This window comes from Botryllus schlosseri, chromosome 11 (genome assembly GCF_051294905.1).
Source record: "Botryllus schlosseri isolate E-star chromosome 11, Bs_hap1, whole genome shotgun sequence".
In the NCBI taxonomy this organism is placed as follows: domain Eukaryota; kingdom Metazoa; phylum Chordata; class Ascidiacea; order Stolidobranchia; family Styelidae; genus Botryllus; species Botryllus schlosseri.
The window spans coordinates 24,921,799-24,948,301 of record NC_137246.1 but is presented as its reverse complement, the minus strand read 5'-3'; the positions used below and the strand labels follow the sequence as shown (position 1 = coordinate 24,948,301).

Sequence of the window (26,503 nt, the reverse complement as noted above, 5' to 3'; positions counted from 1 at the left end):
CAGTATACGTTTCATTATTTATGGGGGCCGATGTAACACGTGTCAGCTTGTAGCTTAATAGACTTATGGTGTTTCCGAAGATTGATTAAGCATCAAAATGAAGATTTTCATTCTTATTTTCCTGTGCACTTGTGGATATGTGAACAGTCAAAGTAAGTGGCCTTATAACATTATCTAGCGGTTTCGCCGATTATTATTTAATGAGAGCGAGGCTTTGGCGAAAAGACGCACCGATAATAATTGCTATTGCTTCTAAATCTAGTCTACCTCTACAATACAGTATACATGGGTTTGCATATTATCAGGCTGCTTGAGCGTTTAGGGCAGGGGTTCTCAACCTGGGAGGCGCGCCCCCCTTCCTTGTGGGATGCGGGAGGCTCTCAGAGGGGGCGCGAGAAATTTTTGTCAATTTTGTCAATGTCTGTATAAATTGTGACTAAACATGTGTTTCACAACCATTCTGAAGATACGATTATTCAAGATTAAACTTAATTCGTATTCTTGAAAACTTGACAAACTCAAACTCCAGCAGTCGCGCTCAGCGGAGTATAGTCTGACTTCAACTTCATTTGAGCAAATTTTTCTGCGAAGATTTAGAGAAATTCCTACGTGCAAGTCATTCATTACTTTGTAGCTTTGGCAGTAGCCTATATCTCTGTGCGCTAGGTAGCTGTTGTTGATAGCTGGCGAACTGCACTGCCTAAGACAGACTTAGATGCAATATAGGTTGCCCGGTTTCGCCATCAATTTGGCTATAAATCAACACAATTTAATTAATTTCCAAAACTGATCAAATTTAGCATGGCAGGACAGAACGACGCCGTGCTCTCTGTAGTCACGACCAGCAATGACGCCGTAGAAGGGAATCTGTGCGGCCGTCGACGCCTAATTCAATTAGTATGTGTTGGCAGCCGTATAGACATGCAAATTGCAACAATATGCACTCCCAGCAACTATTCATAACATTGCCACTCGCGATTTCGGTGCGTACAATAGGCCGTTGTGAAAAGTAGAATAGTCCGGAGTTCACCGGGAATGGATATGGACAGTTTACCATAGGTTTTGCGTCCGTCATTGCGGCTATGCCCTGGAATGCGGCCTTAGGCTACATAAGTAATCGAAATGCAGCCATGATTAGCAGGAAGGTTGCTCACCTCTGTATTAGATGATGTGCTCTTTTTTACACGACGATAAATGTAAGGGAGGTCAGGGGGCGCGATTTTTTTGACCATCGCCAAGGGGGCGCGTGTCAAAAAAGGTTGAGAACCGCTGGTTTATAGCTCTGGGAATAGTGCGATTCGAGTGCGAGAAGTGAGCTCTGAGCAGCTCACAAATGACCCATTACAATAAGTACGTAAAAATATTTTTTAACGAATATCGAGTTTATGCACTGTACCGCATATTGTATATTAATGTTGAATAACGTCGGTGAAGTTAAACTGCAGTAATCTGAACATGCCACACGTTGTAAAACATCTCCACAATATATACAATTTTACTTGGTTTATTACGCAGCTGGTAATACCAATATTTCAATAGCTTGCTATGATTTCTGTATTTCGCAAGCACTGTAATTGCACTTAATCTTATGCGTGATATTTCAGTTTTCCCATGCAACTCTACTAGCGAACTCTTATTCCAATGCCGTGACAATACGACGTGTATTAACAGACGGACTAAGTTCTGCAATGGAACCGAACCGCTATGTCCGTAAGTCGCTTACGGCTTCATTTTAGTTGTGTATATTTGCCCGGTTTTGATAACACAAGCAATATCCATAACCATTGTGTAATTCGTTCCGCCTCTCTGTATGTAATATTAAATATCCCGATATCCTTATGAGTTCAGTAAAATTTCGGAGCCGGTACTTTGGAATCTCCGTCCTTGTAATTTTAAGAGGAAATGTGTACGGCGGCATGATATACTTTGCCAAGTACCAAGTCTACAGATCAAGCAGATGTTTGGATATTCTTGGATATTGGCAGTGTCATTCTTACTCTACTATAGTGCAAATATATTGATACCTATACCACCATACCTGTCTAAATACAGGATACTAGGATCCAGATTTAGTTGAACCCAGAGTGTTTCTACTACCTTCGCGTCACTTTTGAACATGAATCACAGGGGGCGATTTGGATTTTGAAGGGGGCGGAAACGCTCAGTGGCCAAATGGGGGCTCAGGGGGCGGTATAGGGGGCGATAAAGAAAAATGGCCTCACAGTAGATGGCGTAATGAGGACATATGATTATATAGTGGAACAATAGTTCTTATATCCCTGACATCATCATTGCGAACAAACATTCGATAAAATCTGTCAAATCACAACGTTTTCGCTGCGCTCATCGCGGAATATCCACCGACTATGATTCCATGAATACAGTGGTTTATTTTAATTCATGTCAACTGAATTTGGCATATACTTATGTTTTGTCAATTCCCCGCTAAAACACTCCCGCCACGCTAGCTACTCCAAGTCGTTTCGACACCTTTCTATCTTTTCATTATACCGCAGTTTTGTGGTGTTTTGAAATGATGAAAATATCAATAAATTGATACTTATATTGATAGCTTGAGTTATTTTTTGCAAAATGTTTTGATCTAGGTATTGTGTCCTGCAGCGCACTGTGTGTCGAAATCGAAAAGGCACTGTACTGTACTACTTTTAAGAGTGTGCCCTTTGTAAATTACAGATGTTTAGAAGCTTTTTGGCCCAAATGATTAACTAAATATACTTGTATTTGAGAGCTACAAAATTAAATCGTCAGCATATTTCTTCATCGTATCATAAAGGATGATACTGTTTAGTGTTGTTACCGCCATTCATGTTACGTTACGAGCTTGATGCAGTACTAAATTTATTGTGAGCAAATCTATCCAACATTCTTAGTTGATTTACACACAAAGCAATATAACAAAACCCGATACAATTAAATTCCCCGTATTGCCAATCGCAGAGGAGAATTCGGGATGTGTACTTCGATCTCGAACGAAATGCTATGAGCCCGTAATCCTTACCCGGTTGTTGTTATATCAACCTGCATTTGATCCCGAAAATAGCGCATTCAATTATACCGTTTCAATTAGTCGAGTGGTCTAATAATGAAGTCCCAACCTGAAACTGGACTTCGAGCACTTACGCATTGTTTTTAATACAGTCCTTAAAATATGGGACGCCAGATCCTGGCAATTTTTTGAAAGGGGGCGCCCGCTTGTGCATCTTGAATATGCAGCATGTCGTCATATGTTCGCCTTCTTGCATTAGCAGCAAAGTTCTTGCAATCAATGATGTCTAATAATCGCATTAATATAGGATTACCGGGCCACCTAACATCGACCTCGCCCTCCGCCACATGCCACCTCATTTTGTCGCTTGTGTCTTATATTCTCTGCATTGCTTTTCATTCAGTGCATGTGCATGCCTCTTCTTCACTTAGCCTAGGGCCTCGGCTAAGGTGGGTGTCTGTCTGATCTTAAAGGCTACTCCAAGTTGTTTCGACACCTTCCTATCTTTTCATTGCGTCGCAGTCTCGTGAATTTTTGAAATGATGAAAATATTAATAAAAACTGGTTGATAGGCCTAAACTTTTTCATTGCTACGAAGTAAACCTACTTCATTTGATAGGGATGGGAGTGATGAGCTTGCATACAACGAATCACTGAAAGCAGAACTTGGAATAGCGTGTCAATTCAATCGGGACACGCCAGTTGATAAGACATGCCATCTTCCTAGTCAGTATATTTGCGACCACGAATTGGATTGCGTAGGAGGTAAGATAATTATCGTGATTTGCCACCAATCCGTGGATTTATCAATCCAGCGATTAGAAAGTACATGATATTCTCCCAGAACGTCGGATTTCCTATAACAGCAAATTTTGGAATCCGTCAATAGGAATTCTAGGGACCTGTGAATTTAGCACAATGACTAAGCATTTCACCCCTTTCATATACGTTACTTCTCCGGGTGAATATGTTTTCACAGTATATTGAAAATTGAAGCCTCCGTGGTTTGGAGCCCAGGTCGTGGACGACACTGTGAGCTAACAGTGTCAACAACCCTTTTTAGTTATTGTAATATAGTACTGTAATCATGTGTAATTATGTATATGCTGCATATCGCATATCGAAGCGACTACAATCAAGTTGTTAGATATTAGATATTAGATATTAGATATTAGATATTAGATATTAGATATTAGATATTAGATATTAGATATTAGATATTAGATATTAGATATTAGATATTAGATATTAGATATTAGATATTAGATATTAGATATTAGATATTAGATATTAGATATTAGATATTAGATATTAGATATTAGATATTAGATATTACATATTAGATATTGGATGTTGGATGTTAGATATAGATATCACTTATTTTCGCATCTGCATGTTCTTGGATTCAGATTTGGATTTAGACTATAGTTCTATATGATTTGAAACTAAAATTAGTCCTATGAGAAGGTATTGTTACACAAAATCGACATTCATTCTTAGGGAAGGATGAATGTAATTGTCGGCACACTTTCATCTGCAACGACAACTCTTGCATAATCAAAAGTAGCTTTTGTGACGCGATCGATAACTGCCCTGACCTGAGTGATGAGATACGATATAACAGGTAATGTTTTATCAACATATAGCATAGTTTCCAGCGGATAATTATGTATGATCGATATCTAGCCTATATATTTCGTGTTATTGGAAGGAACACAACCGTATATTTACTTATTTTAATTCTGATCTGAATGATTGGGACACTCATTTTCGGGAGCAGCAGTTCGCGCCATAGTTTTGAAGATGCCTCTGCATAGCAGCAGCGTTTTGTCCTGGCAACATTCTTGTCAACAATTCGAAGACCTATTCATGTGAAGACCTACCTCCGATTACAATTTTCTGAAGTAGCATGCGACGCTGATTTGCAATGCTTTGTCAGCGGATGCCAAGACCATTCATTTCATTGCCAGTGCAATATTCCATGCGTGCGGACACTTGCATTTTTTACCTCCGATAATCTCTAGTGAAAGTCTGCGTAACTATTCATAATGTAATCATGTTCTCTGAAATTCGACAATAGTCTTCACTTATATATTGGAGTTCAACTGCTACCGCTGATTAGTGTCATGTCATCGAATCGCATTTTCCGCTTCTTGTAACTTTCACGTCTGAACTTTTCTATTTTATTTATTGACAGTACATCGGTATTTTGACGCCACGATAATTGCCGCTTGTAAAAAATGAGCATATTCAAAATAATATAGTCAACTACGAGGAATTAATTTTTGATGTGATGCAGAACGACAAAAGTGGGCTTTCAGTGTCCGGTTACAAAGACGCATGAGACTTTTTATTGTGTTCTGCCCGACCAGTACGTCTGCGATGGTGACTCGGACTGCGATAACGGGATCGACGAATGCTTTTGTGACTTCAGTTCGGGAGGGAGTAAGGGTCGATATATCAATGATTGTGAGTAATGCTCTTTCTTGTAGCTATAAGATCCGAGGGATAATATAGATTTCACAACTCTTTAAGTTGCTGTGATTGCACAAGTAATTCATTTGCGTGTTTAGTTATATTTACGCAACTTCACTCGAGTTACTATAAAGATTTAGAGGGAAAACTTTACTATTTTACAGCGTATTCGAACGACAAATGCTTTCGATGCTTGGATGGCTCATTGGTCATACCAAATAATCAATTATGTGATGGAATCGTTCATTGCGCTGATCTATCCGACGAATGCTTGTGTACTAACGTGAAGAACCATACAATGCCGGCCGCGTGCAACTCAGTTTGTGATGGTAAGTTGCACTGACAATTTCCCTCAACAAAGATTCAGATTGAAATCGTTCTATTTCTCCAAAATATCAAATTATTCATTCGTTTTTAATATTTGTGATTAGACGGCCTTGATCATTTACAACAGTGGTCCTCAACCCCCGAGTGCGTGGGTGTTGTGTTCCTCTAAACCAGTGGTTCTTAACCTTACCTCCAGCGCCCCCCAAGGGGCGCTGGCGATTTTGAAGGGGGCGAAAACGCTCAGGGGGCGATATGGGGGGCTCTGGGCTCAGGGGTGGCGATGCGGGGACGCTGAAGAAAAATGGCCTCGCCGTAGACGATGTGGTAGTAGGACATATCCTTAATGAGTATTAAGAACAAATTAACATTCCACAAAACATGTCAAATCTCGAAATTTTTGGTCGCGCTACGCGACGATGTTTACTACATATGTTTTCCTGAATGTAGTGGGCTATTATAATTCATATAAAACGAATTGCGCGTACTTTGAGATCGCCAATTTCCCGTTATTTAAAACACTGCCGTCACGCTTGCTAGGGTTATTTGCAAAAATATGTTTCGCATTAGGTATTATATCCCGCAGCGCACAGCGTGTGAAAATTGAAGAAGGAGTCACTGTATATTACTTTCGATAGTGAGAGCCCCTTGTACATAAAATAAGTTTTGAAGCTTTGTGCACGAAATGAACAACTACATATACTTGTACTTGAGAGCTACAAAATTAAATCGTCAGAATATTTCTTCATCTTATCGTAAAGGATGATTCTATCTCATGTTGTGGTTCACAATCTCACATGAATGTTACATAATATGAGTTGCTTTGTTTGGAATACATTCGTGTTAAAATTAATAACTGGGTACAGTACTAAATTCAATGTGAGCAGATATATACATCTCATTCTCAGTTGACTTAGTTATAGTTACACAAAACACTAAGACAAAATCCAATACCAATAATTTCCCCATATTGCCAATCGCCGATGTGAATTCGTGAGGGTTCGAACCACAGATCATGAGACCTTACCCGATTGTCGTTATAACAACTTTGATTTGAGCCTGAATATACGACACACAATTATTATATGGTTAATTATAGTTGAATGGTCCTCGATCGCGATTAAAGCGCGAAATATATCCAATACCAAAGTCCCAAAAAGACCGACTGAAATTTGGCCTCTTACAAAGACCGAAACTGCCTCAATCCAAACCCCCAATCGGTAAGCTCGAAGGGTGCTCTAAATTATTTCGGTGAATGAACATAAATTAAACATCATGTTTTGACGACTCCCCTACGGAAGAATACGCATAATTATAGGAAATAGAAATAGGCATTTCGGCGTCGGCCATTTCCACGCCACGATGGACGAAGACATGAAGTTCCGGTGAATATGGGACTCCGAGAAGTGTGTCAAAAAGATCGTCAGCGAAAAAACCTTAGCCGAAGAGGATTGCCCTTATGTTGAGCATAAACTTCGGTGCATATAAGTCTAATCGTCCACAGGTGCTTAAATCGCTCGAGCCGAATTATCATGTCGTCGCAATCTGCACCCCACGGGACAAATAACATCCATCAGAGAAAATTATTTGCCAGTGACAAAACACCAATTTTTAATCGTGTGCTTACACTTTAATTTAATACGTTTATGCGTTTCAATATCTTTTGACTATAAAGCGGACAAGAGGTAATAAAATAACATGTAACGATTTAATTGTAGCAATTGGGCACGCCCGAATATGTTCAGTTCAATCATTAATTACGTGGCCTTCATTTTGCAATACGACAGCTCACTCAGCGCTACTGGTAAATCTGATTACGTGGGCTGAGAGGATAAAAAGTTTATAGGGACATATATATGCAATTACAACCTATTTCATCCATGCATTATAAAAAATTTTGGCTCCTCGGGTGACCAGGCCACATAAACTATGCTGACCATTGAAATCACGCGACGGGGTTCTTGGCGTTCGAAGCCCTCATGAGTTTGGTTTATCAAGCTATGAGTGCCCAAGACAATCGTTTTAGGGGGGCTGACGAAGTGCTGTTATGGCCCTCCCTCTTAACCATTACAGTCCTTCAAATATGAGGTGGGGGGCGCTGGAGCACGATAATTTTTGAAAGGAGGCGCTGAAGGGAAAAAGGTTAAGAACCACTGCTCTAAACCAAGGGCAGGCAACTTCTCCAGTCGGCGGGCCTGATAAGGGGAAATGAGCTACTTTACTGGCCGGATTCGTGAATCGATACATTAATCGCGTATTTATCCCCCTATAGAAGAAATAAATCTTATTCGATGTAAAATTCAAGTTAAGTTCAAGATATCAAACTCAGAAGAAAATCTCTCTGAAAGTCCCCAAAACGGCGACCAAATTCATTGTCTTGTGCAGATATCATATTGGCGTACTTCTCAGTTGTCGTCATCTGGGGTGCCATAGTTTCGAGTTTTGGAAAGTGTGTTGTAATAATTTATCTGAGCTGGCGAGAAAACAGTTTTTGGTTCACCCCGAATGCATTCATTGCTGAGAACATTTCGTAATCAAAATGTTCTCTCTTAGAGTCAGGTGTTTAAAGAGATCAACTAAAAACTGAAAACTCCATATCTGAAAGCGGTTCGGAATTTCTGATTTGAGGATGTATATTTCCCTATTAATTCCAAACAAAAGTAATAGTCACAGCTGGTAGTGGGGGATTGCGGAAGACTGTTGCCTCGGATCAAATGATCATGCAATACTTTAAACCAGTGGTTCTCAACCTTGCCTCCAGCTGGCAAATTTGAAGGGGGCGACATGGGGGCGCAGAAGAAATATGGCTTCGCAGTAATTGATGTCGTAGTAGGACAAATCCTTAATGAGTATTCATAGCAAATTAAAATTCCACAAAGCATGTCAAATCCCGAAATTTTTGATCGCGCTGCGCGACTATGTTTGCTACATATGTTTTCATAAATGTAGTGGGTTATTATAATTCATGTAAAATGAATTGCGCTTACTTTAAAATCGCCAATTTCTCGTTAAGACACTGCCATCACGCCTGTTAGGGTTATTTTTAACTAAATGTTTCGAACTAGGTATTATATCCTGCAGCGCACAGCGTGTGGAAATCGAAGAAGGAGGCACTTTCTATCACTTTTGAGAGTGAGAGCCCCTTGTACATAAAATATGTTTTGAAGCTTTGTGCACTGAATGAATAACTAAGTATACTTGTATTTGAGAGCTACAAAATTAAATCGTCATGATATTTCTTCATCGTATCATAAAGGATGATACTATCTAGTGTTGTGGTCCACAACATCCCATGAACCTTATATAATATGAGTTGCTTTGTTTGGAATACATTCATGTTAAAATTATTAACTGGGTACAGTACTAAATTCAATGTGAGCAGATATATGCATCCCATTCTCAGTTCAGTTACTTAGTCATACAAAGCACTGAATCGCAGATGTGAATTCGGGATGGTTTGAGGCACGGGCTATGAGACCGTGCCCGATTGTTGTTATAGCAACCTTGATTTGACCCCGAATATACCACATACAATTACAATATAGTTAATTATAGTCGAGTGGTCCTCGAGCGCGATGACAGCGCGAAATATATCCAATACTAAATCCCCCCAAAACCGACTGGACTTTGACCTCTTACCAGGACCGAAACTGCTGCAACCCAAACCCCCAATCGGGGGAGGGGTGAGCTCGAAGGGTGCCCCAAATTATTTCGGTGAATGAAGATAAATTACACATCATGTTTTGACGACTCCCCCACGAAAATATTCGCCTAATTATAGAAAATAGAAATAGGCATTTCAGCGTCGGCCATTACCACGCCACGATGCACGAAGACATATGAAGTTCCGGCCAATATGGGACTCCGAGAAGTGTGCCAAAAAGATCATCAGCGAGAAAACCTTAGCCGAAGAGGATTGCCCTTATGTTGACCTTAAACTTCGATGTAAATAAGTCTAATTGTCCATAGGTGCTTAAATCGCTCGTGCCGAATCATCATGTCGACGCAATCTGCACCCCGCAGGACAAATAACATCCATCAGAGAAAAATTATTTGCCAGTGAAGAAATAGCAATTTTAAACCGATTGATCACTTTAGTTTAATACGTTTATGTGTTTCAATATCTTTTGACTATATACGGACAAGAGGTAACAAAATAGCAACATGTAACGAAGTAATTGTACCAACGGGCACGCCCGAATATGTTTAATTAATAATTACGTGGCCTTCATTTTTCAAGGCAACAGCTCACTCAGCGCTACTGGTAAATCTGATTACGTGGGCTGAGAGGGTAAAAATTTTGTAGCGACATAGATATGCAGTTACCAACTATTCATTCAAGCATTATACAAAATTTTGGCGCCTAGGGCAGCCATGCCACACCAACTTTGCTGACCATCGAAATCACGCGACGGGGTTCTTGAGGGCGAAGCCCCCAGAAGTTTGGCTTATCACGCTATGGTGCGCAAGGCAATCGTTTCTAGGGGTGCTGACAAACTGTTGTTACGTCCCTTCCTCTTACCCATTGTCTTTATTACGCTATGGTGCGCAAGACAATCGTTTTTATGGGTGCTGACAAACTGTTGTTACGGCCCTCCCTCTTACCCATTGTCCCAACAATATGGGGTGGGGGCGCTAGAGCACGATAATTTTTGAAAGGGGGCGCTGGAGGAAAGAAGGTTAAAAACCACTGCTTTAAACTGTCCGTGGGGCACTCAAAATCATGTCGCGGGCCGTATGATGCCCGTTCCCGCTCTAAACTAGTCTTAATCAATACCGAAGCAAGGTTGCCGATTCCACACAAGTTGGTTTGGTACCACGTTTATTCACGGACAAAACCTTAATTTACTCACGACACATCATGGATTAACTAAGGTGGGAACACATGAAAAGCGCAAGTAAGAGAAAACAGTGAGGAGTTGAAAAGAAGGAAGAAGACAATAGACACTAGACAGCAATCATGAGGAAAATCAACGATGTTGCGCTTGGGATTAATACAATGTATCAGTAGGCCCGAGTGTGTTAAATTGACAGATCGCACATGGCCAAATCGACATCTTCCTATCTGTTCATTACATCGCATTGTGCCTTGTGTATCGCACTGTACAGCGTACTGTACACCGTGTGCCTGGAGAGGATGAAAACAATACCTGCTGAATTTATTGTAATGCATAGAACGCATAACCCGCATGACGAGGGCTGTTAAAAATATACTGACTTTCGAGAAATCCTCGTTCTCATCCCGTTTCCCTTGTCTAATACCCTAAAAACCCATTCCCATGAGTGTTTTCACAGCCTCTATATTTGAGTGGGTGAACGGCGGTACAAAACTTGAATGCTGCTTTGTACATTCATAGTTGCCAGTTCAGATGTCTTCGGCTAGCGTACTTTTTTATAGAATGACACCATTACGTTGATATACAAAGTATTTTGTAATTCTACTAGTTCAGTGGTTCTCAAACTGGGGGCGCGGCCCCCTTGGGGCCCATTTGCTCTGTGTATAGTCCAAATTTCATATTTGAAAATTTTCTCATCAACAATCATAACCTTCCATATCATCAAACTATCCGTTAGGATAGCCAGAATTCTAGTTACATTTTGAGATATGACGATAAGGGGGTGAGAAAATTTTCACTATCATAAGGAGGCGTGTCTAAAAAAAGTTTGACAACCACTGTACTAGTTGATGACATTTACCCCTGACGTGTGTGTCAGCCGAAAATAACAGGTTCATTTCAATGTGACTATATCACTCAATGGTATATATAGAAGTTCTACATCTCCAAGACTCTATTCGTCAAATCAGTTTTGATGTTAATATCTGAATATGCATGTTCATTATTGTGCTGTTAACTTTTGATAAGGGCCACACGAAAAGTCTTCGAGTGGATAAATAATATTGCAATCAAAGTAGTCCTAGAAGAAACTCGTATATTGCATCTATTTCCATGTTAATATACTCAATACCACTGGAAGCCCTGCGATTTCCATGATATCATCAGTACAGGGGTAAGATTACATGACAACATTCGTACCGTCGCCGGAATCGCTAGAATATCAACGAAAGTATACTAGGATAATTGCTTCTACTTTTGAGTTTCCACAAATCCACATCCGGCTTACAGCCCTTGCATCTCTCCAACTGGTAAATGAAATGAACGAAGGGCGCGACTATCACGTCTTTCTGTACCGTGTAGGTAACGGTTGCAATTGCAAAGGTCAAATCACCTGCAGCTCCGCGTCGCATCAGAGCAAGAAGATATGCGTTTCAGAAACTTCAGTATGTGACCAAAGGTATTATAACATATATATTATAGGAATGGCTTTGGGAATATCAAGGTGAATCAATGCTCTGTTGTCATAGTTTTTAAATATTCAAAACAATATATAGGCTGTTATCGTCTTTCTTGATATACTGAGCTCATACTTGCCGAAAGGTAGTTTAAGGCGTATGGAGCCTGGAGAATGTGTGTTTGATAACAAAATAACTACATAACGGTTAAGCATACATGCGCGCAATGTCAAAACCATTAACTAAGAAACCACAAAACAAATGCCCAAAGCTGCGTGAGCTTTTAATCACATGTAAGCTACACAAACGTGTTCATTTCAGGAATGATTGCGTGGATGGTGTTGACGAGAAATTTTGTCCAAACGAAGACCAATATTTCAAATGCTATAATACGTCATTGATCATCAAGAAAACTCTATTGTGTGATGGTTGGTATTTTACTTCAACATATTTGCCAATTTGATGATTTCGGTGCTTCCCTTCTATATATGTAGCCTGCCTATAAATATGTCTATATCTATAGCCTGCGACAGCCCATCACACAACATTATGTAAAACTGTTACTTACGTCATGCCGCTTGGTCCTGTTGCAAAATATCGCTTAAGAGATGATCTATTACGCTATTTCAATTTAGTTAATGGACTAACTGCCCACATATCTTGCATTTACTTCCCTGTTTCAGTGATATAACTAATCAATTGAATAAATTTATTTGACCCTGCTAGGTGTCAGTGATTGCGAAGACAGCTCTGATGAACTTCATTGTCAAAACCTAACGGATTACTACTGCGTGAGTTACCGCGCATTCTTCCCATTCGTCACAGGTGAGTAGGCTATGTGGGTATAAAATCTCATTAATTGCAAACAGTAGGCGGTATATAGCTTTTCTCCAACTAACGTCGAGAAAAGTGAGTATAAAGTTATCATTGAAGATTTTTGATGCAAGATACAACCCACTGCGCTTAATTCGCACACCCGAACGACCGCATCATTTACCAGAATGATCGGGAACGGAGCGGAAGTAAAAATTGCACGTAAAAAAAACTCGGTCGATTCGGACAAGTCTCCACGTAAATCGACGAAAGGGTCGCAATTCTTGTCGTTAAGTTATGACACAATAAACAGTACTTCGTTCGTTTTAACATTATTATGGTGAAAAAGTCGATCTATCTATTAACAATCGACAATGATCTCATATCAGACCTTGTCAGCCTATAGTCGCTTTTCGTTCTAGTTTTCAGCCTGGCAAAAACCTTTATGCTTTCAAGTTGCTATTGTTTCGTGGAGTACCTTTATCCGGTGAAAAAAGTCTTTCAGTCGTTAAAGAATTGCTGTACTATTTAACCCTATATTTGTGTTTTACACTGTAATATCGTAAAAAAGTAACTATTGAATCGTTTATTATCGAAATACACTACTGTTCAATACAGCTAACCTGGATGTATAGTATAACTGTTGTGCGCTTTATACGATCAGTGCCAATCACAGCAATATGTCGCAGCTACAATTCAACAAGTACGCAACAAGACAGTACTTTCAACGCGCTGTCTGCCTTTACGTATGACTATATGTAACGAACCATTGATTTTCCAGTTAATTTAGACAAAGCAATTTCTCCACTTAATTCAGTGTACGCATTAAGCGGAGTCGACTGTATTGTGAAATATATTACAAAATTTGATACCGTATACTTACGACATCCACACAAAAAATTATTCGAAGTTTTTTTGTATATAATAACCATATCTATTCCCTAGATTGGGAAAACAAGACGCAGACTGCGGGAGTGGGTCCGCCGCCCGGTCGACGTAAGATATTGCTTTATTACACTGTGTGTTGCAGTTTAGATTGCTCCGGAAGACTCTCTATTATATTTGCTGTTTATTTACGTTGCGCCGGTATTCGACATTGGCCTGCTATATTTGGGTATGGTTTTATACAAACTGATACCATCCTTTTTAATATGTGGAGCGTAGGTCACGTAGCGATTTTACTGTTTGTACCAGGTATTCAGAGAGATACTCCGCTACACACCAATCAATGCGACGGTGTTCCTATGTGTGCACTACTTGATGATGAATGCGCATCGCCGAAATGTAATGGCTCTAGACCTGGATACTGCAACTTCGTCTCTACTGATGGACAGAATTTCATGTAAGTTTCAATTGCATCATATTTTGCCCAAAAGAAAGTTCGGACGGAAAACGACGTTAAAGTATCGATATAGAGATTCACACACATAAATCTGAATGTTTTGCAATTTTCTTCATAACTTCATAACTGAATGTCGAGTGCAAGTTGTATATGTCCTGTACCACCAATCCACCATAGCACTCCTGCATGTATGCAATTTTAGGCCTATACATACCAAGGTATGTTAGTATTTCGTTAACAGTCACGCATGTTTCAATTATACCATATGTTGAGGTGGATATTCGCAGTACGATTTTTTTCGATTGATTTGAATATGAAATTAATTGTTGATGCTTGGTTTTGAATAAATTGTTGTCCCAGTGCTACAAATCTGCGACCCAGTCTTATGATTCGATTAGGCTGTGATTATCTGAGGCAGATATGCTCCTATTATAATATACCATTGACAGTTGTAACAACTCAGGATCGCTCATTATCGGACGCGAAGTGTGCGACGGAACACCAACGTGCAACGATACTCATCCGGCACTATCCATTGATGAACTTTTCTGCCCCAACAGGTTTGTGTGCACGTAAATTCATCAAACCATCTCCCAGGTATTCAAGTTATTCAACGTTGTTCGGGGCTTTGAGCATAAAGTTCAAGTTCCGGCAGATATAATAATCAAAGACGACTTATTGAATGCCACTTATCTGCATACTCCAGGCCAGGGGTCCGCGGACTTTTTAACCCCTTTGCTACACATGAAACTATGACTTACACCTTAAAATAATGTAAATCTAAAGTAAATGCACGATTGTCTTTAATTTTAAAGTCTATTTTGCAGGTCCGAAGTCATAACTAGATCTAACTGCAAAAAGTATACAGAAAAATCGCCAACACTTAGGCGCTAATCGGAAATAAACAAAAGGAATCCTAGTCTGGCGCAATGTAACTTCGACCGGATCGATCTTAAACGTTTCGTGGTGTTTTGAACTGATTAAAATTTCAATGAATGGCTGGCTGAATGATTGACTGGTACTTTCAGGTTTTACTGTACCAATCGCGGTGCAACACGATTACCAATCCACATTCCTTTGACGAAGCGTTGCAATGGAATACAGGTATTCTCATTTTATCAGTGTGGCGAGTCACAGTAGCTTACACTTACAGATTCCGTCTTGCGCATTGTGGTTTCCGTCTATCTATTTTGACCATAACTATTTCAAGATGGGTACCCAAAAATACGTAGTTTGCCGAACTGAGTCCAATTGTCTCTACGATTGTAAAGAAATATTTATCACTCTTTGCTTCAATTGTGAATTCAGTCTTAGTCTGCAGCCGCCATCCCGGACCCCTTTTCAATGGCGTGGGACTATTGAAGTAGGGACATACCTAAGATCTATCAAGCTTGGTTCAATAGGTGGCACCACAAATTGAATTGCCAAAACTGCTTGAGCTTGAAATAACGAGCCTATGAAACCTCAGTCAAAAATGACGACTGTGTACTAGTGGAAGTCTTCCATCTCGATAATGTTCAGACGACGCAATTGCCGGAGCCGAACTGACAGTATATGTGTATTTGATCAAATTTTGTCTTTTTGAGTCTCAGTGGCACGCGATGACAGTAAAGGTTTCCAAGTACGCAGCCAACAAAGGGTTCAGGCCCACTTACCCACGCTACCTTTCTCTCTCCCTTTCTATCTCGCTACTTTATTCAGATATCTTCATTTCGTAACTCTGGTGCATTTTGCAGGACTGCGATGACCAGAGTGATGAGCTGGGATGTTCGAACGTCACTCATTTTTACTGCAATGATGGCGGTGCTAAAAAATACATTAAAAGAACAGAGGTGAGAGATAAGATTTTGAGTTATAACCCAATACTGAGATTCCAACCCGGTCATAACTTCATAGATCACGGTGGCAGAGTACAGTAGTACGATAAAGCACTGGTGTGAAAGATTGTATGTTTTTTTAATGTTATGCCAACAATTATTATCGCGACATTCGTGAATCCTTTAATGCTGCAGCACCCTCTTATAAAAATTCAACTTCAAGGTCATTCTGATGTAGCATAACACACAAAGGTTGTTTGAGCTTCAGTATTAGAATCATTTTATAAATAGTTTCATCATTTCAAAACACCACAATATTGCGATACAATGAAAAGATAGGAAGGTGTCGAAACGACTTGGAGTAGTCTTTGATATCAGACTCCCACCTGGGCCATAGTCGATATTAGTAACGAGGCATGCACACCGGATGAATCGAAATACGGATAACATCAAACGACTAGTGATGAAAATCAATGACGCATGTGTCGATAGGCATGGGTTGATGTGTCAGATCGAGGTCCGATAATCTTGGGGACTGACTGGTATTCAACTAATAGCTTCACGGATATTCTCTCTATTTTTAAATGTCAGTTGATATTGGGACTTCATTATGGTTCAGAATCGTTATTATCGTCATTTCTCGGGTTCAGATATTTACCTAGTATTGATGGGCATTCGTGAGGTATGCTCGATATTCGAAAAAACAGAGACTGGGTCACAGTTTCACGTAGCGTATTCAGTATCGTAGATTGATTTACATTTTTACGGGTACAATGTCTTTGCAAGCTGGATTCCATTCTTCTAGCTACACTCAAATCAGCTGATATTTCGTGCCGAATCGAATTCAAATTTTCATATTAAAGAATATTCTAATCTCCTCGCGATAGTTAATTGCAATCTCATCAAACAATAACCGATGGGATCTCTCTCTCTCTTTCTCTTTCTCTCTCTCTGTGTGTGTTTGTATATGTGTGTGTGTGTGTGTGTGTGTGTGTGTGTGTGTGTGTGTGTGTGTGTGTGTGTGTGTGTGTGTGTGTGTGTGTATGTGTGTGTGTGTGTGTGTGTGTGTGTGTGTGTGTGTGTGTGTGTGTGTGTGTGTGTGTGTGTGTGTGTGTAAGCTATTATTGCCTTCATATAAGAGAATTCAAATCATCAAAGTTTTTGTAATTTGTCCGCTTTGATAGTTATTATTAGTCAGTCATATAGCTAGACATTTGCGAAGGTCACTTATGATGCAATGATGCATTCATCCCATGAGCGTTGCAACATGTGACGGTTATTTATCAAACGTAAGCATTTGGTCATCATGTTACGAGCGTCGCGTTACCGTAATTGACAATACGGCGTAAGAAACAATACTAGTCACTGAAGGACTCTGAAAAACGATCGTTGAAATAATTACGTATATGTGCCCAAACCTATATAAAATATTTATATTCAGGTTTGCGACACCACACAAGATTGCGTCTCTGGAACTGACGAATGTCAAAATTGCAATCCCAGTCCGTTTTCGTCTGACAAGAAATTGATCACGTCGAGAGTTCTCATCGTTTTTTTGTGGATTATCGGTAAGTCTGAATAGCGAATTTTCGAATTTGCAACACTAACGATTTTTGTCGAAAGTCATCAAAATAAAATGTGTTTTCAGAATAAACCTGAATTACAATACCTTAATTTGAAGGCTTGACCCCACATCCGCATGTTTGACTCATTCAACTACAGGAAGGTGTGGTCTTAGCGAAAAGAATGTGCATATTCGCACCCGTGTACCACCCGTGCTATAAGAGTGTGAATCAGAGTTTAAGTGACTCGAGTCAATTTGTGCATTGACTCGACTTGTGCTCGAGTCATTTCGCATGACGCGACCAGATCATTTGAGCTGTATGCAGATTTCCTTAAAAAACAACATATTAATGATCATAGTCATATTATCCTAATGAAAGTTTACCACGTTGGAATTCCGTAGAAATAGCCACTGAGTGTCAATTAGCCATTTTCAGTATACCTAAGATGTAATAGTCGCTCAGTTGTCTTTCGTTGTAGTGACAAATCTTTTGTTACGCGGTGTTACCTTTGATTGGCTTTGACTTTAGGGTAGCTTACAAATTTTTAGGTTATTCTATTATGATTCAAAATTAGAATCTTGTAATATGTGCTCTTGGGTAACAGGGTGAGGTATGACCGTAACATATAAATTTCTCTCCATCGCACTCCAAAACGCATGTAACAGCTCAGCATCAACGCTTTTGTTTTTCAGGTCTAGTCGCGGTAATTGGCAACATCACTGTTATGACACATCAGGTTCGCATGTTGATTATCCAACGCCACACCAAGATGTCTGTCAATAAAGCCAACAGGATACTTGTTCTCAATCTATCGATATCAGATGTTCTTGTTGGTGTAAGACTGTTGCACATACGTTTTTCATTCGGACGCCTTTGTAATTGCGTATGCGCTGCTGCGGGTTTCCAGATCTATCTAATATCGCTTGGGATTAAAGACGCGACTGTCAATCAGTATTGTCTGTTGGATCAAGAATGGAGATCCAGCGTAACGTGTTCTGCGTTGGGCACGATAGCATTGATCGGGACCGAGACATCAGTCTTCATGCTGCTGATTATGACGGGATACAGGCTTTTTCTTGTCGTTAGGTATATGATGCAGTCAGCTAGATAATTCTAGTTGTCTAAATTAGACTTTATAGAGCGAAATGCCGGTAATCTAATTCTAATCTGATATGTGTATTGTTTCTATACTCTGATTTCAATTCTAATGTAATTCCCATCTTTCCTGCAAATACTTCAGGAAAACTGTATAGCACTAAACGTAGCCCAGCTTGCTGTATAGAGACATTTGCTATTCGCATGAATTCTGATTTGATCGAACTGAACATGATTTTTAGGGTACTGCGTTCAAATATGGAATTGCATTCAGTTTCCAAGCTTTTGCGAATTCAGTAATTCTGATTCTAATCTAATTTAGAGAAAACTGTGTACGTATAATTCACGTACTAAACTAATTCGGAGGAAGCTGTGTGTAGCTATAATTTTAATTCTGATGTAATTTCGAAAAAAACTATGTGTCAATAGTTCTAATTCTAATCTAATTTGGAAGGGCTGAAACTTTTCTAGTTCTTCAGCTCTGGTATATCGTGACGAAATGAAAACATCACATTATTGTGATAGTGGATCAAACTGCTGCTTATATTCGGCCCTCACGCTGCAGTTCGTTTATTCCAGACCTTTCCGCAAGGAAAATACCAATTTTATCCTGTACGCCGTCGTAATCGCGTGGTCAATGTCCTTCTTGCTCGCGATGTTGCCTCATGGAGGACTTATGATGGACTTTTTCGTGTCATGCGTATGGTGAGGCGTTTGTTTTTCTATCCGTATATAATTCCCACAGATTACCGAGTCAACATGATTGCATACGGCATGCACGCCTGCTCAGGTCATTTTAGGTGGCCGCGAAATTCCAGGTTTGCTATAAAGATCTGCCCTGGGAAAATTATGTAATAGCAAGCAGTTTTGCTTTAACTATACTTTCGGTTGCGACGAAGGCTATTCAGACATCTCGATGATAAGTTAAATAGAATCAGAAGAAAATAGCAAGTGTTGACTAATGCATCTCAACGCAAAGTGTCGCTACAAAACTTCATTGAGCAAGATAATTGCTCAGGGACGTGAGGATGTGTGTCATTTCGTAGGACATCGTAGTTCGTGGTGATTATTCTATCATGTACTGTTGTACTACAGCAACGTGTCAGTGATTAGTGGGCAATCGACCATTGCTAAGAAGCCTTTCATATATGCTAAAGATCCCTAGACGTTTGTATCAATTCCGATATATTTGATGCGAAGAACATCGTATTCTATTTTCAATAATTTCATCAGGTACCGGCGCAATGCTTTTTTCGGAGGTATATGCAGAAATCAAGTTCAAATGTTCTCGGCGGAATTGGCAAAAAGATCCTCACTCAATCAGAATTTCGCCATATTCGAGTAGGATATCACATATACTCCAAATTCAGATACACTTTTATAATGTACAATAGGCTTACAATGTACGTGTACGAGTTACATATATAGGCTACCATCTTGAACGAGCCTATCAGTTCTATACAGAGGTGGTCAAAGTAGTCTAGAAAGCTACTCAAGTAGAAGTAGCGACGGAAAAAGTACTTCTTCCATAAGCAACCTGAATCTACTTGAAGTAGAAGTAGAATTGACTGACTTTAAATCTACTCAAGTAAGTGAGTAGTTGTGAAAACGATCGTAATTCGTTCACATTGATTGTCAAAATCTGCAAATTGAGCTATGTGAAAGGTGCAGAGCTTGATTCATATTGATGCATACCAGGAGGTATCCAATTTTCGACAGAATAAGCGTTCGTCCGCATGATGGGATGAAAACGATAGTATTGATATGAAACGCGATATTCATCCTCTGTTTACTCGAACAGCACGTTTTAGAAAATATCATGGTATTGCACCCTCACCCATATTATAAGGCCAGTAGTTTAGTCGAAGAGCAATACGGAGACGTTTTATCGGATACGGTGTAAACATGTGGTGCAATTAGTAAACGTTAATAAAAAATATGGTGGATCGTAAAAATGCCATATTTTGTAGCTTTATTTCCCGAAATTAAAGGCATTACTACACTCGCTTTTATACTTCAACATGTATGTTCTCCAGACAAAAGAAGTGATACTAATTAGAACTCAAAGTATGATACTGGGAATTAAAAGTGAAATATAAATACTACTTCTAAAAGCGGAAAATGTATTTCATGTCTTTAGTCCAAAAAGGTTCAAATGTTGTATATGCTAAAACAGGTCTGAAGCTAAAAAAGTCAGAGCCCACTGTTCCAGATTAGGACACGCCCCATGGACTGCTAAACTACGATATGATAAGTAAATACTAGATTGCGAAACATCAGTTTCAAACGTTATGATAGGTCATATATACTGTGATGAAATATTTCATATGGGCGACAATGCGGTGTGAACGGAACCACGCAACCCGCTACCTAAATTATATTCACCGATACTTTAGTGAAATCATATTAGTCAATCCATATCCACTGTGCGCGAAGTGCGACGAAAATGCTGTGCTTTACTCAACTTTTCTGAAAATTAAATGTTGATACTCCGTGAAAACAGCCCCGAAATTCCTCAGGCTATCTTCCTGATTGAACGATTATACTACTTCTACTTGACAAACTGAAAATAGCGAAAAGTAAGTAAGTAGATCACAAAATATTTTGAAGTAGAAGTAGAAGTAGCAAAATTTAGTTCTACTTGAGTAAGTATTAGAGGTAGAGGAAAACTACTTGAGTACTTACTTCAAAAAAGTAGAAGTACTTCGTTACTGACCACCTCTGGATCCCCGGAACCGTATATAGTACTACCCAATACAATTTAGGATACCCTGGCCACGAAATAAGCTCTCTAACGTGAAGTATGACTTTCAGCACCATCGGATATACCTGGCGCAGCATGTTCGAAGCAGTGAAGTCCATCAACTCCACGTATCAACCGGAGCGATACTTCGGCTACTATTCTGCGCATAGCGTCTGTCTTCCGAGGCTTTTCCCTAATGTGAATCAAGATAGATCCTGGCCTTACTCTCTTTTCATTATTATTATCAACTTTTTGGCCTTCGTGTTCATACTCATCAGCTACGTCGCTATATACAAGTAAGAGAATCTTGACCATGCGCACCAGTATGAAAACATAATTAATTATGTCGAACTTCCTACGAGTTTATGCGTATTCACGACTAGGCCTGGTCGAAATCGAGTACCTGCGTGAGTGATTACATTCCAGGGGTTCTCAGCCTTCTTTTGGCCGTAGCCCATTTTAGGGTTTGAAAATGTCCTGTGGCTCACCTCTTATCCTGGAATCATAGTCCTGCTCAATGTGCACTTGTGCAGTAATGCCTATGGTATATGCCTATTTTTCTAAAATTTGCACATTTTTCTTTAAGCCTACTAATCGCATATTTAGATGTAGGCCTGTAAGAACATTAAATCGCGCAACGCGCGACGAAAATTTTCAAGTTGAATAAATCTCCTCCATCAAAAACCAACGAAATAGTTTTGGGCCTCTTCGAGCTCCCCCAATTGGGGGTTTTGGGTGCAGCGTATAACTCTAGCGTACTTCCGCTGTTCAACTCACGTCTCGAACCCCAATAATCCAATGCCCGCATCCACTGTGTGATTGTGGTTTTACTTCCACTACGGTGGGAAATAATATAACCATTCTGGGCCCGCTTCAAACAATTCTTTAGTGAATGGGGTACTATAGAGAAGTGGGGGAAAATGTTAATATGCTAACTGTACAATGTACTGCACATATTGAAGTTGCGATGTCAGAACATTAAATCCAATGATTCGATGAATTCATGTTACTCTTGCATTATGTTCGATAACTTCAAGGCCGGACATTTTTGGAACGAATCCAAAGATTAATGTGCTGCGCTAAATCCTCGATCCATTATGATTCGTTGCGGTGATGTCATATGCTTCCACAGGAAGTTGATAATTGATGACGAATTTCAATTGTGGCTATTTTTATGTTACAATAATACGACCTGCCGGGGTACCATAAATCTAGTTTAATGCACACCCGTTTCAACCGCATACGCCGTACGACACTGCCGGATTACTTGGTTACTTCAGCACCAACTTCCAGTTATTGAATAATCGAAATTATTTCTGATCTTGTTGGTCGTATAGGTTGTTATTGGCGGGGGACAATATCCTCCGTTTCCCTTCCCATTTTTGACTTGTACATTATGACTTCATACGTACCACTACATTTCATCAGAGTCTGATGAAAAGCTTTATGTAGACAACGTATAATTCGACAATATGAATATATTTTTATATATATGAACATAACAAATATAACTGAACTTCCACTAATTCTACAATTTTCCAACTAGCTCTGTGGCTCACCTCAAATTACTCCTGTGGCCCAACAATGGACCATGGCCCACCCTTTGAGAGCCCCTGTTCTATTCTGAATCGAGTATTTGTATTAGGCTTCGAGTATTCGAGTATCAGTCACTATGACGTCACAACACCGTGGATGATGTGGAAAGTTCAAACACGTATCTTTTATGCGAACGCAAATAATGTAATGAGTCAAGCGATTTTTTTACCTAAATAACGGAAGATTTTGACCTAAAAATCAAATTTTTGACATTTTTAATTTTGAAATACTTTATTTTTACGAAATTTTGGCCTCGTGTATGTAAATTAGGTGCCTTCGCAAATAAAGTTAGAATTGTACAACTTATCATCATTTCTCGTTGGAACTGTCTGACCTTACGAAGTAGTTCGCCTCAAAAATCTTTTTTGACTTGAAAACTGACAAATATTTACCTGAAGAAACTTTATTTTAACGAAATCTGGACCTTTGAAGAATTCCAGTAGTTACTTCACGCATTATAGTCGAAATATTGCAAATTTGTTGTAGTACAACGAAAGATACTTTCCTGCATTCTCGGGTAGAAAATATCTGTCCTTACTAAGTAACTTGCCAAGAATAGAGAAAGGACGTTCAACAGCTGCAGTTGTTGGCTGGCAACACCGAAGTTATGCGTGCACACTGCACTTCTGGTGGCGCACCGTGTTGTTTCATTCTTACAATGTTGTCTACATCAGAATTTTTATCTTGCGTTCCTTGATACCTCGAACCAATGCTCACACAGTCTTTCTTCAGTTAGGTTATTGCGGTATGTTGAGCATAACACCATGTCAGACTGTTTGTTTCATTTGACCGATTATGATTCACAATGAGCATACAATGGGCTGTGTACAACGGTAGGCCTATCCTATAAAGTAGGCTGCAAGCTGTAAAATGTCAAATAATAAGTTCACCGACAGTACAAACATGTACGATACAAATGAATTTCCGGTTGTAAAAAAAATAATTTTGTAAACAATTTTGACAATATTTTGACCTATACCGCTACAGTTTTGACAAAATTTTGATTTTTTTTACATGTCAAAAAATTCTCCCTATAATGGCATTTCTGCAACACATTCAAAATTATGTGATATTTCTCGACCATGCTTATTTCATTGCACTTTTTGACAATGCTGTGGGTTAATCACGACGTCACGGATGATGTGTCATTTCCAGTAACGTCCGTAGCTGTGTACTACATGTTTCGTATGTTGCGATACGGCCAATTGACGTTTACTTCCTTTCAGTATCGAAACTATAATCGTCGATTCAGTTTCGAGTGCCCGCACTTGCTTGCAACTTGGCGGATAGAGGTTATCGTGGCCCGTCACATCTGTAACTAGCAGAAGATGGACTCAAAAGCGTTAGGCTACCTTGGTCAGCGAAAGCCTGGAACTAATTACATGCGGTTCTTCCTTTTAGGCAAACAACCCGCGGCCGAAAGGTATCGACAACAGCGAGTGCTGAAGATAGAGCAAACGCCCTCCAACGCAAGATAACGAGAATTGTGGCTACCGATTTCTGCTGCTGGATGCCAATATGTATCATGGGTTTCATAAGAGTGTCAGGTATAAGCTGCATACATGATTTTGCCACAGAATCGGATTTCCTGCAGAAGCAGACAAAATGTTGAATTTTAATTTAATCATCAATTTTGGATGCAATTGCATATTCGTAAATTTTTCAGGTGTGCCTGTTCCAGACACAGCGTATGCAGTCACTGCCATCATACTATTGCCAATCAACGCAGCAGCAAATCCGTTTTTATACTCAGACATTGTTGATATTCTCTGGGGAAGGATTACTCATTACAGAGACCTCTACACGAGTAGATCGCGCTCAGACACAACAACTGAACCAGGTCAGTAGGATGATCGAAGTCATGGGTAACTACGGTTGTTTCAGGGGAGTTTTGTAGCCACTGCCAATGGATGTGTTTCTTCCGTCTGATTCATTTTCGTGGCATTCACTGAGATATCATTGTCTGAAAGTCATAAGTGATCCATCCATGTTCAATGTCGATTCTCGGAGTTGGGCCTGTACAGGCGGTGCATTCTCTATCCAACCACCAAAACAATTAATATTTTCCTTAAAAAAATTCGCAGGACCATTGGAGCTTACTAAAGTGACGAAAGGAAGCGAAATTCAGTCCTCAGGTAAGCATTAAGCAACACGCAAGTTCCTAGAGATGTCTTCGGACAGCGGTCGAGCCTGTTCCGATTACTTTCAGAGGCTGATAATAATGAAAAGGCTTCGAGAGACGAGCGCAGGAGCGAAACACACATCTATACATATATAAAGTGAACATTTTGAACATTATTTCGTGAATATATACTGCCACTACCGTTCCCTCTACAGTTACATTACAATGGTTCTATTCCCGTAATCTACATTAGGAATGTCACTGATACTTCGTTGAACATTTAACTGACTTTTAAAGTCCTGTAGGCCTAATACCTTTACATCCAACACAAATTTGCTGTGCCGACACCAAACGTTTAGGCCCAGGTGGCGTCTCCTTTCAAAGACTACCGCAAGTCGTTTCGACACCTTCCTATCTTTTCATTATTGTATCGCAATCTTGTGGTGTCTTTGAAAGGACAAAATTATTAGCAATAAACTCAACCCCATTCACGGGATAGAGATAAAAATTCATTCCCTGCAAATTTCTCGACGAATTCCGAATAATGCGTCCAAGAGATACTTTATGACACAGTGCTAGGATTCATTTTGTCAGCCGGTTCTATCACAAATGTCAAATTTTTCCACCGGTTCTGTTACAAAAAGGGATTGACAATAACCAGTAATTATAACCAGCTCGCCAATCTTATAAAATTTCGTGAGACACGGTTCTATATAGAATCGGTGCGAACCGGCCTAATCCAACAAGGCAACCCTGCTTATAAATCCTATTACAAGACGGTCGGTCGCTGTCTTCATGACGTAGTCGTCCATGTTTAATGCATAGTGATATACAGTTTGATTTTATTTCCTCGTGCCAATTCATGTGGTGTTACGTGACATTATTGAGGGCATGCAAGGGTTTATATTTGTATTGTACGAATTTCCTGACACGGACCTATAATTTGCCGCGCGGCAATTAACTTTTTGAGATATTACTCTGGGTTGCATTAAAAGGCAATATGCTTTTGTAATCCCGAGAGTGGAACACTTTCATTCGCTGTATCGGAAAGTTGTTAGCGATTACGTATGTTATTGTTTTCACTTTTATTGGCTTTCCTAATTTACCAATGATTTGTAATCAGGTCGCTCCCAGCTTCGGCGAACCAACACTGTTGGTTATCTACGATGTCTCATAATTAGACATCTTACGTTCTTATGTTGTTCCTTATCGCACGTTTCATTCTGTTATGTGTTGCTGTTGCTGTTCTATGCGTCTGCTATCTTCATTTGGATCGAACTTGGACATTTTATTAAACTCGAAGGAAAAGTGA

General features: G+C 39.7%; 1 protein-coding gene and 1 long non-coding RNA gene across 2 annotated transcripts; both read left to right on the top strand.

Moving 5' to 3' along the window:
- LOC145449675 (uncharacterized) lies at positions 1-26,503 on the top strand. The gene is made up of 24 exons (XM_080328080.1): positions 1-152; positions 1,605-1,710; positions 3,627-3,772; positions 4,508-4,631; positions 5,307-5,476; positions 5,647-5,811; positions 12,004-12,100; positions 12,420-12,526; positions 12,825-12,923; positions 13,857-13,907; positions 14,106-14,253; positions 14,703-14,813; positions 15,282-15,357; positions 15,990-16,085; positions 17,512-17,638; positions 18,328-18,470; positions 18,543-18,721; positions 19,310-19,435; positions 19,964-20,071; positions 21,545-21,769; positions 24,471-24,616; positions 24,736-24,909; positions 25,154-25,204; positions 25,279-26,503. The coding sequence occupies exons 1-24, from the start codon at positions 98-100 to the stop codon at positions 25,350-25,352; spliced, it is 2,904 nt and encodes a 967-aa protein (XP_080184206.1). The 5' UTR covers positions 1-97; the 3' UTR covers positions 25,353-26,503.
- LOC145449676 (uncharacterized) lies at positions 5,828-11,531 on the top strand. Its single transcript, XR_013918322.1, has 2 exons — positions 5,828-7,185; positions 9,642-11,531. It is a non-coding gene; the product is annotated as an uncharacterized LOC145449676 (long non-coding RNA).

Bases quoted from the DNA above. Each gene is read 5' to 3' on its own strand.
- LOC145449675 (XM_080328080.1), top strand. From the start codon at position 98: ATGAAGATTTTCATTCTTATTTTCCTGTGCACTTGTGGATATGTGAAC. The intron at 3,773-4,507 runs GTAAGATAATTA...ATTCATTCTTAG, and splicing joins CGAATTGGATTGCGTAGGAG to GGAAGGATGAATGTAATTGT. The intron at 13,908-14,105 runs GTAAGATATTGC...TGTTTGTACCAG, and splicing joins GGGTCCGCCGCCCGGTCGAC to GTATTCAGAGAGATACTCCG.